This window comes from Condylura cristata, unplaced genomic scaffold (genome assembly GCF_000260355.1).
Source record: "Condylura cristata isolate star-nosed mole 26May11 unplaced genomic scaffold, ConCri1.0 scaffold00033, whole genome shotgun sequence".
Lineage (NCBI taxonomy): Eukaryota > Metazoa > Chordata > Mammalia > Eulipotyphla > Talpidae > Condylura > Condylura cristata.
Window position 1 is genome coordinate 2,147,687 of NW_004567134.1, and position 14,549 is coordinate 2,162,235.

General features: G+C 41.4%; 1 protein-coding gene across 1 annotated transcript in view; it reads left to right on the forward strand.

The window, feature by feature from the left end:
• The window catches only part of NEK10 (NIMA-related kinase 10), a 158,568-nt gene that overhangs the window by 51,958 nt on the left and 92,061 nt on the right, over positions 1-14,549 (forward strand). The window contains exons 15-22 of the mRNA XM_004692270.2: positions 1,543-1,620; positions 3,616-3,680; positions 4,840-4,942; positions 5,040-5,168; positions 6,199-6,336; positions 8,998-9,043; positions 11,638-11,759; positions 11,899-12,001. Coding sequence (XP_004692327.1) covers positions 1,543-1,620; positions 3,616-3,680; positions 4,840-4,942; positions 5,040-5,168; positions 6,199-6,336; positions 8,998-9,043; positions 11,638-11,759; positions 11,899-12,001 — 784 coding nt within the window. The remainder of the gene's footprint in view (positions 1-1,542; positions 1,621-3,615; positions 3,681-4,839; positions 4,943-5,039; positions 5,169-6,198; positions 6,337-8,997; positions 9,044-11,637; positions 11,760-11,898; positions 12,002-14,549) is intronic.

The window sequence follows — 14,549 nt, forward strand, 5'->3', positions numbered from 1 at the left end:
CTTGAGTCTTACTTTGGAATAATAATAATGATAATAATCAAAACAACAACAATAATAATAATGAACAACTAGATACCAGAGACATTTTGTGGGGGTGGAGAGGGGACTGGGATCAAAAACAGTGGGTGGGGGGGAATGCAGAAGTGGCTTTAGATTCTCAGTGCTGTGCTTTAACACGCTGTGCCACCAGGGAGGGCCCTTCATTTTCTTTTTTTTAAAAAACATATCCTGTATTGCTTTCATTCTGAGCATGTAGGATACCATGCATTAAGTATAACAGACATTTTAACTTAAGAGGACGCCAACTTACTCAACTAGAAGTGACCGAGACATACCAAACAATGTATTTATTGCCATGAACCTTATTTCACAGAGCATAACTCATCAATCACTCCACTATGTTGTATACAGTTATCCATGTAGATACACACCTATATCTCTATTTATGTGTAAAGATATATGCTTGTGTTTGCTCATACTTACGGGTTTCTGTTGCAAGAGTTAACTCCTACTTATTCATTTTATAGAAAATAATTTTTGGGGGCAGTACAATATAGTCATCTTCAAGTTGGATATATATAAATGCATAATATTTTGTAAGTGTTGGAATTCTTAGGGGAAGTTTAGCAGATCAGCATCTAGTTGGTGAAACAATTATGTGGGTAGGTACTGACACTTCTTGACCAGACTGAGGGTCCATCCACATTACTGTTAATTGCTGACTTGGCCCCTAGAAAAAGAGAGATTAAGCTCTCTCAATTTTGTTTTCCTTATGTACAAAGCAAGGAAACTATATAATTCGCAGGATAGCTACAAAGGTTAACTTCAGCAAGGCAGGTAAAGCTCTAATAGATAACTTGGAATATAAATGTCCACAGATAGTAGCGTTTATCAATTACATATTTAACAGATACAGAATTTATTACAGTAGCAATAAATTAATACATATTTTCATTCCTCCACATATATAATTATATTAGAATACATTTAGAAAGATGTTACCTGTGTTTTCATGAATAAATTTCATTTACCTTTAAAAAATCTATAATTGTTTCTTTTTTTCTAGTGTTTGTACAATCATTTATCTACGTATATTGTTTCTATACCAAGACTCATAGAGGGAGAAATTATATTTCATAATTAGATAGTAAAAGTGTAAAGTATAGAGATATTTTAATTTCTTTACTCTGTCCTTTTTTATCCCCTTCCCTTTATTTATTTTTTAATTTTTCTCCTACTCTTTATTTTTAAAGTAATAAAGTTACTTTAAATTGATGTACTTTCCTACTTACACTTATAATCTTGGCTCTTTAAAGACAGTTGAAATTTTAACATTGTGATTATAGTCTTTGGTGTTTTTATATGTTACATTGACATTTTAAGTATTGTCCTATAATATTTACTTAAGATTCTAAAATGATACCAGCATTTCTTCCTTAAAATTAAAATTAATGTTTGAAATTGTTCAGTTGCTCCTGTAGCTTGTGTGTGTCTATGGCTGTCATTAGTCTCTAATAACATGACCCCTTTTCTTCCCCCCAGGAGAATGGTGTATATACAATAGCAAAATTAATTTTACCAAACAAGCAAAAGAATGCAGCAAAAACAAACCTATTACAGGTAATGAACCTGCCCATTGTTCAGTATTAACTTACTGAAATACAGGGAAACCTTGATCACAGAGCCTGTACTTTCTAGAATTTTTAGGTTACATGGTTAGGCCATGTAAAAGGCCTAACCATGGTTTGTCTGCAGGGGAAAACTAGGTAATCTTATTTACATATCTGTTTGCCTGTCAGTAAGTTCTACCTTTTTTGTTTTCTCCCCGAAACAAATCATGTTTATGTATCAGATACTAATCAGAGACGAAAATTAAATGCCACCGTGAAGCACAGACCACAGTGGCTGGCATTTCACCTTTACAAGAGGAAAGCCTGGAAAATGGATCTTGATGAATGAGAAGGGACTTGCCAGGGGCTAAAGGGAGATAAGGGGACACTAGTGGCATGGCGGAAGGGCATTCTCCACAGAGGGAACACCCCAGGCAGAAGGTGGACCTGACCACTTACCATGCACAGGCTGCGGAGGGGGGCTGGGCTATGAGGCGGCAGGAGGGAGCATTTCAGGAGCTGAGGCCGCAAAGGTAGGAAGGAGGCCTTTGAATCAGGGTCCTCTGTGCTTTTCTGAGGAGTGGGCATCAGGGGCCCCGCGTCCCCTAAGACAGGGCAATGAGAGAAGCAGATTTTTTTTTTAAAGACTTATTTATGTATGCATACAGAACTGGGGTACAGGCCAGAGGTGCAGGGCGGTGAGAGGGTTCACCAGAGACAGAGTGGGGAGCAGAACAGGCAGATCCACTGAAGTACACTGCTGAGGGGAGCAGCGGGCGGGTCAGGAGAGTTCTACCACGCCATGTGGGTCACCCTGGGGCAGGGATCGAACTCGCACTGAAGCAGCTTCGGCTCGCCTGCAGTGCTGCTCTTTAACCCCTTGCACCACCAGGGAGGGCCCGAGAGAAGCAGATTTAAAGCAAGTCACAGTGGTCTGGGGGCTGCCCCCTCCCACCCTGGAACGGTGGTCAGATGGGCAGGGGAGTTTCTGGTGGTGCCTGTGGGCTGGATAGGCGGAGGTTTTGGGGAATGACAAATGAGATCATAGAGGTGTAGCGCCTGACTTCTTCAGTGTGCCCCCCCCGAGTCTGACACTGTTCTGGGAAACAGCTAAAGTCAAATCCATCATGCAAGCTATGGCTTGTGAAGTCAGCAGAGGGTTCTTAAGAACTCAAATAAAAATTGTTTCGAAGAAATACGCCAGTTCTCTACTTTCTCAGTCTCCACTTTCTCTCATCAGGCTCCTTCCTGCCATTTTGCTATCAGCCTGGCTTCCCTGGGCAATTTTGCTTGTGACCCTCCTCTACCCAGATCACTCATTTTACAACATGATTTCAGTTTCGCATTCTGCAGACTCCCTCACCCCCAGGGTGGCCGAGGGCCTGGGGGCAGCGGCCAGCTGAGGGCTCTCTTTTTTTCCTCGGGGCTGCAAAATGTCAGATGTTTATTTTCCCGAGTTTAAAGTCTCCCAGGCCTCTTTGAGAGTGTGCTGGGGAGTTACTGTAGATTGTTCTATTTGGGGAATCAGGTTCTTTACTCAAGAGACCAATTTGTCAAGTTTGAGTCCAGTGTGCCTGTGGCTATTTTTATATGTCATCATTTCTAGTGTTTATTTTCTCACAGAAGCCACATAAATATTGAAGCACAGCAAAGCCGGGGAGAAACAAAATAAACCGTGAGGCTCCTGGAAATCTTTGGACATTTGGTTTTCTCGGCACAGGCATTTTATTTCTTGTCTGTGCGCTTTTTGTACTTTCTAGAAAGGCATTCTTGACAAGCACTGATGGAAACCGGGCCAAGATTGCTAGCAGGGCTACAGCATAAGTACTTTTAAAATATGACAGCGCAGGTGGGATGACTTTGTTTTCACCACGAGTTTTGACTCTCATGTAGGCTGGCCGTTCCTAGGAAGCCTCTTTGGTGTTTACTACTTGATCATTTTGTCCTGAAATGTTTTCCTTTGCCAAGCTGCCACTTGCGAGTCACCTGTCCCATTATTTCCTAGTGTTACGCTTTCAGAGCCTTGAGGTTCCTCTTCAGTATGGAAAGAAACAGACCGCTCTTTAAAAGGTAGGCACTTGGAAGAACTGAGGCGCCCAGGGCCCGTTTCCCCGAAATGTTCTCACACGTGTGATTAGATGCAACCATGAGGTGACTGACTCAGCACGTGAACGGCTGTGTCTTAGGATTCTCAGAATCCACCGAGAGAGCTGAGCGGCCCTCTTGACACTTGAACTGAGAATGAACTGGAGCTGAGAATGAATTGATGATAAAGAGTTTCTCCAGCAGCACAAACCCTCTTACGCTATGCAACTGCTGTCTGGATGGAGTTCTAGGGTCAGGAGGCTGTGCTGGTGAACAGGATACAGACAGAAATCACCCCCTTGGAGAGCAGACGCTAGACCCCTGTGTGTGTGGTCAGCGTGCCCAAGAATTGGACAGGTCAGGCTGTTACATGGCCCAGGTTCTACCTGGGATTTTATTAAGTAGGCACCATAGGACATAAAGCCTTGCATTACAATAACATCTTTTGTCCAGAGGCATGGAACTTGCTCTTTTATTACTTTATTTCCATACCATGCTTGAATATTGGGGGAGATAAGAAAGTGCAATTAGCCTTTTCATTTCAAGGCCCCAAAACCATTCACTTCAGTGGACTTCCAGATCTTCATAAACCCATTGTAGGATGCCTACATTGTTCCATTTTCCTCCCATTTGCTGGTATTTTTATAAAACATTTAAACATGAGGTTAATATTCACCTACTAGGGTTCATCTGAGAACTGAGTCACATGGCACTTACAGAATCACTCTGCACTCAATCAAAACCCAAGCACCCCTTGCTAATACCCTAATACCTCGGTCTCCAGTATCTCACAAATAAGGTCTTTGTTTAATCGTGTCACATCTTTTCGTGTGTGTGTGGTAAAATAACGTAACATGAGGTCCCCCAATGGGGGTGCACAAAACAGCCTTATTTACTGTGAGTACACAGCTCCTGTCATTTGTTTTCCCTCACCCCTTATGAACTGGAGCTGTGGTTTATTTTTGTGAGATTAAGTTGGCGAGCACTATTAAAAATTTCCCCCATGTAGTTGACAACCCTAGAAAGTGAAGTATGTTCACTATAATCAACCTGTGAGTGAATGAGATCCCTATGTATGTGGGGGCGGATGCCCGGCAACACCTCAAGTTCCACATGAAGTGTACCTGTGTGTTTTTCCTTGCAGGCTGTTCCCCACTGACTTATTTGAGATCTTCATTGATATAGGACATTATGTTCGTGATATCGGTGCTTACCAAGAATTGGTCTCAAAGTTGAATTTATTAGTGGTAAGTCTTGAGTTTCAAATATTTTTGCAGCAGACTGGTATTTGGTCAGGATGGAATGAATCACAGAAAACCATTTCCTTATTAATTTTTTGGTTAGGAGGATGAACTGAAGGAAATTGCTGAAAACATTGAAAGCATTAATCAGAATAAAGCTCCTTCAAAATATATCGGCAACTATGCAATTTTGGATCATCTTGGAAGTGGAGCGTTTGGCTGTGTTTACAAGGTGACCTTGCCCTTGGGGAGCAACGTGTCTGATGTTCCCCAACAAACCAGATGGCCCACCCAGACACTCACACACAGTTGAATGGGAGCCCCCATCACTGAAAACAGTGAGCAAATAGAATAAAAAGAATGACTGCTTTTGTCTAACAAACAGTTGCACTGACATTGTCCTGTCTCAGTTCTCACCTTTGGAAAATTAGATACTGACCTTTAAAGATAAAAGTCATCACTAAGCTCACAAAAAATAGCCCAAATAGTTTTTCTTCATGCATGAAACTGTGTGTGTGGAAGAACTGGGATGGAAGAACTGGGGTGTGTGTGTGTATAAAAGAATTGGGGTACAGACCAGAGGTGCAGGGGTGAGAAGATTCATCAGGGACAGAGAGGGGAGCAAAGCAGATCTTCTGAGACACACTGCTGAGGGGAGCAGCGGGCGAGACCTATGTGTGTTAGCTCCCTGACTGGGGATTAAACTCAGGCTGCAGCCATGATGGCGCTGAGACTTAACCCCTAGGCCACCAGGAAGGCACCCATTCATGACACATCCTTTACATTCATACCAGTGTTTCTACATTTACCCAATAATATGCAACTGAATACTGCAGACTGGTGCAGGCTCAGTGTAAATACAGATAGATTTTTTTTTTAAAGATTTATTTATTTATGCATACAGAACTGGGGTACAGGCCAGAGGCTCGGCTCGGGGTGGTGAGAGGCTTCACCAGAGACAGAGTGGGGAGCAGAACAGGCAGATCTACGAAGTACACTGCTGAGGGGAGCAGCGGGTGGGTCAGGAGAGGTCTGCCACACCATGCGGTCACCTCCGGGGCAGGCGGGAATCGAACTCATGCGGAAGTGGCTTTAGATTCTCAGTGCAGTGCTTTAACCCGCTGCGCCACCAGGGAGGGCCACAGATAGATTTTTAACTGTACTTTGTTTAGATGAGTTGGTTTAATCATCTGACTTTCTTAATTGATATCTCTCCTTTCCACCCCACCCTGACTTTTTAAATTTTGTCTTCCTTATTATAGGTTAGGAAGCGTAGTGGTCAAAATCTCTTAGCAATGAAAGAGGTCAACTTACACAACCCAGCATTTGGAAAGGATAAAAAAGACCGAGACAGCAGTGTGAAGAATATCGTTTCGGAATTAACCATAATTAAAGAGCAGGTAAATGTTCTTCTTGTAAAAGTTGTTACTTAAATAAGTGTCATTAAAAGTAAGTAGATTTCTTGTGTCATTCTTGTGTATCCTGTTTAAAAATGTTCTGTTTAAAGTAGTTGGCGTTGAGATGGTGGCATTTCAGCCAGCTTTTCCCCTAAGGCTTGATGTTGAACCATAGAAGCACTTTTTGGAGGTTCCGGGGGGTACTTTGTGGTTGAGCATATGGACAGAGAGAGTGAGCTACAAAATCATCCTTCTTTTATTGTGAGCGCATCCATTTCCTTCTCATTATGTTGTAGAATACTTGGTTTCTTAGTTACATGCATAAAAAGATGAAGAAGAGTTCCCTGACTTTTGTCAAGTGGAACCAAGCTGTGAACATTCCTCAAATATGGCTTATTAAGTCTGAAATGCGCATTTTCATGATGGGTTATTGGCATCAGCTGAATATTCTGACATAATGTAACAACTCAATTAACTATCATTATGAAGGTTTGTTTGGGGAAAAAGAATAAATATGTCAGGAGAGGAAATGGAATTTGTTTTTGTGATCCAAGAACACATTGGTTTCTTTTTCAGCTTCCCTCATGTGTGCATTCATCACCAGCACTGTTCATTTATAACTCCTGTGGAGAGCTATGGGCTTCACATCTCTGTTCTCCATTAGTTAAACTTGTATAACATCTGTGCTGGGACATAACAATTACCATAGATGTGATGATCTTTAGTCAGTGAAATCTTTGATTCTAACTCCAACTCCTAGATTATAGTACATATTATCATTAACAGATTTTTTTCATAGTTAATTTTTATGTCCTCACAGACTAGACCTATGAAGTTAGTGCTTGCTTGTATTTAAGCAAATCTAGCTTCAGCAATGCTGTTTCATTATAGCAACAGGTTAGAACATGGCTTTGTGTCTTAAGCTGATCCAGGATTTACACTGGAACTCAAATCTGGACTATCCCTGTCAGTGAGTTAGGCCCAGAAGACAGTTCTGGCTGCTTACTGCATCTCATGTGATTTAAAATCTCCTGGTCACTTACTAGTTGGTGAGGTGTACTGCTTGTGTTTTTCCTCAGAGAAGTGTGTGTCAGGGTGGGCTATCCCAAAGGCATCTGTTTAAATGTTGAGATCTCAAAACTCTACCAGTGCATTTCTGCTAGAGGACTGAGCCAATCAGTGGAAAGAATAACCACACAGAGGCCTACAATGAGGAAGTAATGGCAGACAGGCAACCAGATGGGAGATCTATTTGCAAAGGTTAAGACTGAGCTGTAATAGCAAAGGAGTTCCAACCTACACAGACCTAAACACAATGAGAGGCCTCACAGAGTGGGTGGGCCGTGCCATGTAAGTCTCTGTGGGAGCAGACCTGGTTGGCCATGCTGTCTGTTCAAGGTGGTTGCTCAGGGGTCAGTTCTTCCTCTGTGACTGCCCTGCCGCTCCCAAGGTGTTGTCTTCATTTGCTAAGAGGGACTAGCCTCAGGCATATCATAGCCAGATGGGATGAGGATCAGTATGCAGGGACAAGCTCAGTGCTCCTCATTCACACACAGGAGTACAAGTTTCTCCTGGTGCCCGGTGATGGAAACTGAAGAATGGCCCTTTTGTGGTGGCAAAAGAGGCTGACAGACAAGCTCTGACCGGGAAGCCTTGCCTGACAACACCATTGTGCTAGGGAGTGGGAGAGCTGGGTTTGGGGGCAGCTGGAAGACTTCCCTTCAACAAGACAAGAGGAAAGGCCGGAAAGAGAAGCAGGTAGATGTAATGGTTTATATTTTGAGATGGAATAAATTTCACTTGATTTAGAAACTCCAGGTATCAACAACTATAACAATTTTACTCCTCTTGTAGAAAAATGACTCCTTTTTCAAAAAGTAGGAGACCCATGTTCCATCCTGAGGTGAATTTATGTCAAAGGGAATATGTACTGGACTTTTCTTAAATAGAGATAATAACATTGCATTAGTTTCAGGTGTGTAACATAATGATTTGCTATTTTTATTGCTAAATGATCACCACCACAAATCTATTAACATAACCTGGCTGAGCAGTGTTCTTGCTAAGACAAGGCCGGCTGGGGATGGGCCCTGAGAGGAGTTGGTTAGGGAGGGAGTCCTCAACTACTATTATAATTGAAATGAAGTTAATGACTCACAGGCTGTTTCACACTCATAGTTTTGGAGAGCACAGAAAGACACAAGTAGTGGAAATAGACACAGCAGTGGATGTAAATATGAAATCGGAAAGGAGGATAAAAGAGCCATGAACAGAATGTATCCAACATAAGTCACTTCGTTTCCATTTTCTCACCAGCAGGAATCTGTGTCTGGTGGTGGGGCTGGAGTGCTAAAAGAAATCTTGTTTCCTTCTAGTTCTGTATTTCTGTTTTACTTAAGTTAGGTGACTAAGCAGAATCATTGTTAAATTTGATGTTTGTTGCAGTTTGATGAGGCTATAGAGAAGGTCCCTATTTTCAGATTAGTTTTGTAAGTAGCAAGTAAGAATCACAATAAAGCTCAGGTAATATCTGAAGTTTTTTAAAAAAATATATAAATGCAATAATATTTGTCATTTTCAAATATAAAGTTTAACTACAGTATCTGGGAAGACAAGTTTGGATGTTGAAGTGTGTTCATGATTTTGTCTCTTATTCTCTTATAGCTTTATCACCCCAATGTTGTACGCTATTACAAAACATTTCTAGAAAGTAAGTATGAGTTTTCTTGATATCTCTAATTAAGGAAAAGTCTTTGTTACATGCTTTCAGATCAAAAATGCCACAAGATAAACTTAGTGACTTTCTTGCTTGTATGACAGTGGATGAGCTTGTCCAGCACTTTCTCGGTGAGTGAAGCAGTGATATAGTCAGTGACCTGAAGGTATTTATAACATAACTGTAAAATAGCTATTAAATAACCCTGCCTAAAGGAAAGGCACTGAACATACCAATATAGTTATTATAGTTATTTTCATACATAATAAAAACCTTTGTAGGAGCAAGAGAGAAGAAAGTTAAAGGATAGATACTTTATAAGAGAAAAAAATAAATAAAAGCTTGTTTCTGTTGAATCTGATGACATTTTCAACCAGAACAAATTGGGAGATTTCTTTCATTTGGAAAATTGTTTCTTCTACTTGAAGTTCAGCTAAGTGCCACAAGGTGGCGATGGAGTCCTGGCCCATTCTGTGGCAACCGCAGGCCGGCTCTGTGCCAGGATGAAGGAGCAGGAGGAAATGAAAACACGGAGATGAAGTCCAACCAGGCCACTTGTGAAAAACAATATAGGAACATGGACTGAAAAAACACTATTATTGATAAGCCTTAGTACTTTGAGTCACACCTGAAGTTTCAAAACCCGATTTGAAGGAAGACTTGAAGAAATGCAAGGCAATTAATTGGGGTTGCCTCACTGCCTGGTTGTTGGTGCTGTTATGCAAACATTCTGTACACATTGGCATGTTCTAATCTTACCCACCTGCCTTCATCTAGATGACTCAGAGGAACTCGCTGCCCAATCTCTCCAGTAAATCCTGCCCCTTGGCCATTTGTTATTGATACAAGAATCATTTCCTAGGACTTGGAGTGTATCCCTTCAGACATCAAGGCTGGCTTCTGACTGGTACTGAAGTGGTGCAACTTGTCTTAAATTTTTCAAAAAAAGACAACTTTTTTACAACCCAACATCTCCCACCCAAAATGACAGTACTTAAAAATACATAAAGTATGGTAACAATAGATGATTAGGAAAGTGTATAAGAAGGCAAGAAAATAAAAACTGAAGTGATGAATACATTTTGGTACCTAAAATAAAATAATAATAATTCCTGGGATTATAAAAAATTGGAAACAATATGTTTCCAATTTTTAGGAGAATAGAATGATTAAATACATTATGATCAGCTACTGTGGAATATTACACAGCCCATTAAAAGAATGTGTGGCTCTCAGTGTACTGACATATAAAGTGATTGAATGAACAAGTATAAACTGCACACCATGCATACATAGTATTTCATTTTTGTGAATGTTGTGTGCATCTTTCATATACATCCAAAACATCACAAAAGAAAAGGACCACATACCATATTGACATACCAATACCATGATTAGTTTCATATTGATTTTGGTGGAGAAAGTGGCATTTACTTCTATTTTTCTCAGCATCCAAAGCAGAGACACAAACACAATCAGTTGTGAGCTTCCCCATATCCATAACATAAAATGAGGAGACGCCCAGCTTTCTCTGTTCTTGAGGGGGCATCACAGAAATTGCTATCAGGGGTAGTGTTTCCAACTGTCATTTCAAGACCAGGGCATGATACCACTGTCAAATTCTGTGAGGTAAATCACCAAGGTTATAAAACAATATGATTTGACACAGTTGTCTGAATACATGATTTGCTTTAAGAGTATATGTGAGACTATTAAGAGGAAAGGTGAGTTTGTATGTTCTTCAGCAAATCCTGCCAGATTTGGAATAATTTGCTGCTTCTCTTTGGTGCCCCCAACCATATCTCATCCTCGCGGACATAGAGAAGGGCAATATTTGCCCTTATGCTAGGAGGCTGCCTGCAGCTGAAGGGATTGTTGCTGATCTCCCATTGCCAGAAATATCCCTCACCTCCATCTCCTCTAAGGCTGAGAGGATTCATATCTCAGCATGTCTTGTCTTGCACACACAGCACACTTGGATAAAAGTATGTTTTAATTTTTTAAAAAGGTATTAGTAAATGGAATCTATTTTTAAAAAAGATTTATTTGTTTATGCGTACAGAATTAGGGTACAGGCCAGAGGTGCAGGGGTGGTTTGAGGATTCACCAGAGACAGAGTGGAGAGCAGGACAGATTGACAAAGTGCACTGCTGAGGGGAGCAGCGGGCCGCTCAGGAGAGGTCTGCCAGCCATGAGGTCTCCCTGACTGGGGATCGAACTCATACTGCAGTGGCTTTGGAGAGCTTCATAATGCGGTGCTTTAACCTGTTGTGCCACCAGGGAGAGCCCAGTATATTTTAATTTTAATGAAGTAATATTACATCATAGCATTTTAGGTTTCATGTGTGCATCATTATAAATCAATTTGTTTCACCATGGAAAGTCCAGTTTTAACTTTCACCATAAAACTGACTGCTCTTAGCCACCCTCTCCCCTTCCCTCTGGTTAGCACTAATATTGTTTTATTATCTTAAAGTTTATTTTTGTTTCACTTAATTCATTTGCTTGGCAGCTTGAATTCCAACTCAAACTTTTTTCACAATATCCTTATCAATTGTAAATCACTTTCTTGTTTCATTTTTATGTAGATGATCGATTGTATATAGTTATGGAACTTATAGAAGGGGCCCCTCTTGGAGAGCATTTCAGTTCTTTGAAGGAAAAACAGAATCATTTTACTGAAGAGAGATTATGGAAAATATTTATACAGGTACACTTTTATCTTCATTCCATTTGGTTCTATAAAACATCAAAGTTGTGAGCTGATTTCTTAGCGGGGTGGGTGGTCGCCACCAGCGACCGATTTCAGTGGAAGTAAAAATCTGTGTTCTTTTTTTTGCTGTTTCAAGCTGTGCTTGGCTCTCCGGTACTTACACAAGGAGAAGAGGATTGTCCACAGAGATCTGACACCAAACAACGTCATGTTGGGGGACAAGGACAAAGTGACCGTCAGTAAGTATGACTCCCTGGCCAGTAGGACCGTCTGCAGCGTGGGCATGCGCTACATCGGTGCTGTCCCACTCAGCTGGTGTGAGGGAGGAGACTGTGGGTTGCATTTTAGTTCATTGAACCCTCCCCCATGTGACTCTGTGTTGGACAGTGGTGACTGCAAACTAATGATTGAATTGCATGTGAGAAGAAAGTATTCCTCACATGCTAGAAGATTTACTTCCCAAATTAATGATGTCTAGTTTTTGAGGGCTGGCTCATGAGCACATTACATGGCTTTGAACCATTTTGATATAGTCTCTGCCAGATGCATGTTGCCTGCACAGATCAAGGATAGAGCTGAATCTGGCCATTTGCTCAACATACGGTTTTTAGCAAGTATTTTCATCTGTAGCAGGTAGACCTGACATTAAATCTTTGCAACAAAAAGAAGCATGCCTTTGGAGATCCCCCCCCCCACCGCCCCCCCAATTCAATATGTAAGCTTTCTTCAGAGGCTGCACCTCGGTGTCTCACTGGGACCATGCCCATCTGTCTGCTGTCATTCCCGGAGTTGGGGGCAGGGAGCCATGTTCAACTTATGCAATTTTTAAAAAAGATTTATTTATTTATGCATACAGAATTGGGGTACGGGCCAGAGGAGCGGGGGCCATGAGAAGACTCACCAGAGACAGAGTGGGGAGCAAAACAGGCTGACCAAGGAAGTACACTGCTGAGGGGAGCAGCGGGTGGGTCAGGAGAGGTCTCCCGTGCCATATGGGTCACGTCCAGGGTGGGGATCGAACTCATGCTGAAGTGGCGTTAGCTTTTTTGTGCTGTGTTTTAACGCGCGACACCACCAGAGAGGGCCCCAGCTTGTGCAATTTTAACAAATTACACAGTTTCAGCCTCCTCATGCTTCATCCAGCCTCATTGTGTTTTGGTTTCTTGCTGGTTCCATTATTACTGTGGTTATTTTAATTTCTAAACCCTCTTTTCTGCTGCTGGCAGAGGGTACTCAGTTTACTGGTGGTGCCACATTTGGATGTGGGAGGGGCTGTGGGAACTTGACCTCAAACCTATGTCTTGAGCGTCTCTTTTTCCCCTTCTTCAGGCCTCAGCTCCATTTCTGCGTCCCTCTTCTCAGACACGTCATAGGCTCAGATTGCTGAGCCTACAGCTGTTCTGCTCTCCCACTTCCAGAAAGTCCCTGGAAGATCCCATCCCTGCCATTGCCCCGCCCATTCTCATTGCCCTTGGGTATTAATAACTTCTCCAAGAATATTCCTTTCCCTTCATTTCATGAGATTTGAGAACTCTAAGAGGTAAATACTCATGGCCAAGCTTTTACCTAAAATGGGCAGGTGGTCCATTAAACTTTAACAAAATATCCCACTTTATTATTGAGATTCTGACTAATCAAAACATCTGTTTTTTGACTTGTGCTCAAATTGTAGAGGTCTCCCTAAAAAAAGTTACTCTGTTTAATACAAAGAAGGAATCTTTTGTTTTTTTCTCTGACCCTTGTTCTTAATCTGCCCAGTTTTGTTCTTATAATATTGGTCAGACTTATTGTTAGGAATTATTAAATTGAAAACTATTTCCAGTTCTCAAGACTTACACTGAAAGTGAAGTGACAACTAAAGAATGAATGATAAAGCTAAGAACAGAATCTCATCCTCACTCAGTTTCTCTCCATTGACAATTTGGTAGACAGGATGTTGACATGCTACCATTACTTTAAATAAGTATAAAACAATCTTATGACTAAAAGATGGCCCACAGATATTTGCTAACACCCTCTATTTAAAAAATATTATAAATTTAATAGTGATGAAATTTGTTTTGCAAGATCATTATTCATATAAATATGGACAGTAGAGACTTGTCTTTTTAAGAGGGATAATGGTTTAATCCAAATATGATCACATTCATTTGAAGGCAGCTGTGTAAGAGTCCCATATTTGGGGAGCTTGCAATAGAATTGCAGTTCTTAGAACTGATAAAAGTATGGTGTGTGTGAGAGTGTGTATGTGTGTGTGCAACCGTGTCACCACACAGGGGCAGTCTCGTCATATTCAATTTTTCTCTTCTCTGGGGCAAAGATGGCTTACCCTCCCAACCCTCTCTGAAATTGCAAAATTTCAGAATTGCAAAGTGGCATTTACATGCATAGCCCAGTATATTGAAAGTGTGACCTGGTAGAAAAGCTTAAAAAAATCAAAACGGTAGCCCCTCCTTATTTTTCTCAGTATTGGTGAACTAGTGACTTTAAAATGGGGGTGGCTGTGCAGCTGTGTAGAGGAAGTGTGCTGGCGGAGGCCACATTGGCGAGGCAGCGGGGTACTGATGTCGTGAGAGATGTGTGGGTTTACGGAAGGGATCCTGTTCAATGCCCAATTGTATATCCAGTTAAAAGTCTGTATTTTTAGTGACTTGTACAGTGAAAGACATTTAGATCTTGTCTATGTATTTGGGGGCAACCGGATGTGCTGGAACCCAGGCACAGCTGGCTCTAGGTTGCCACCTCCCGTAGGAACTGCCCTGTACCGTCCCCCCACTCACCATGTCA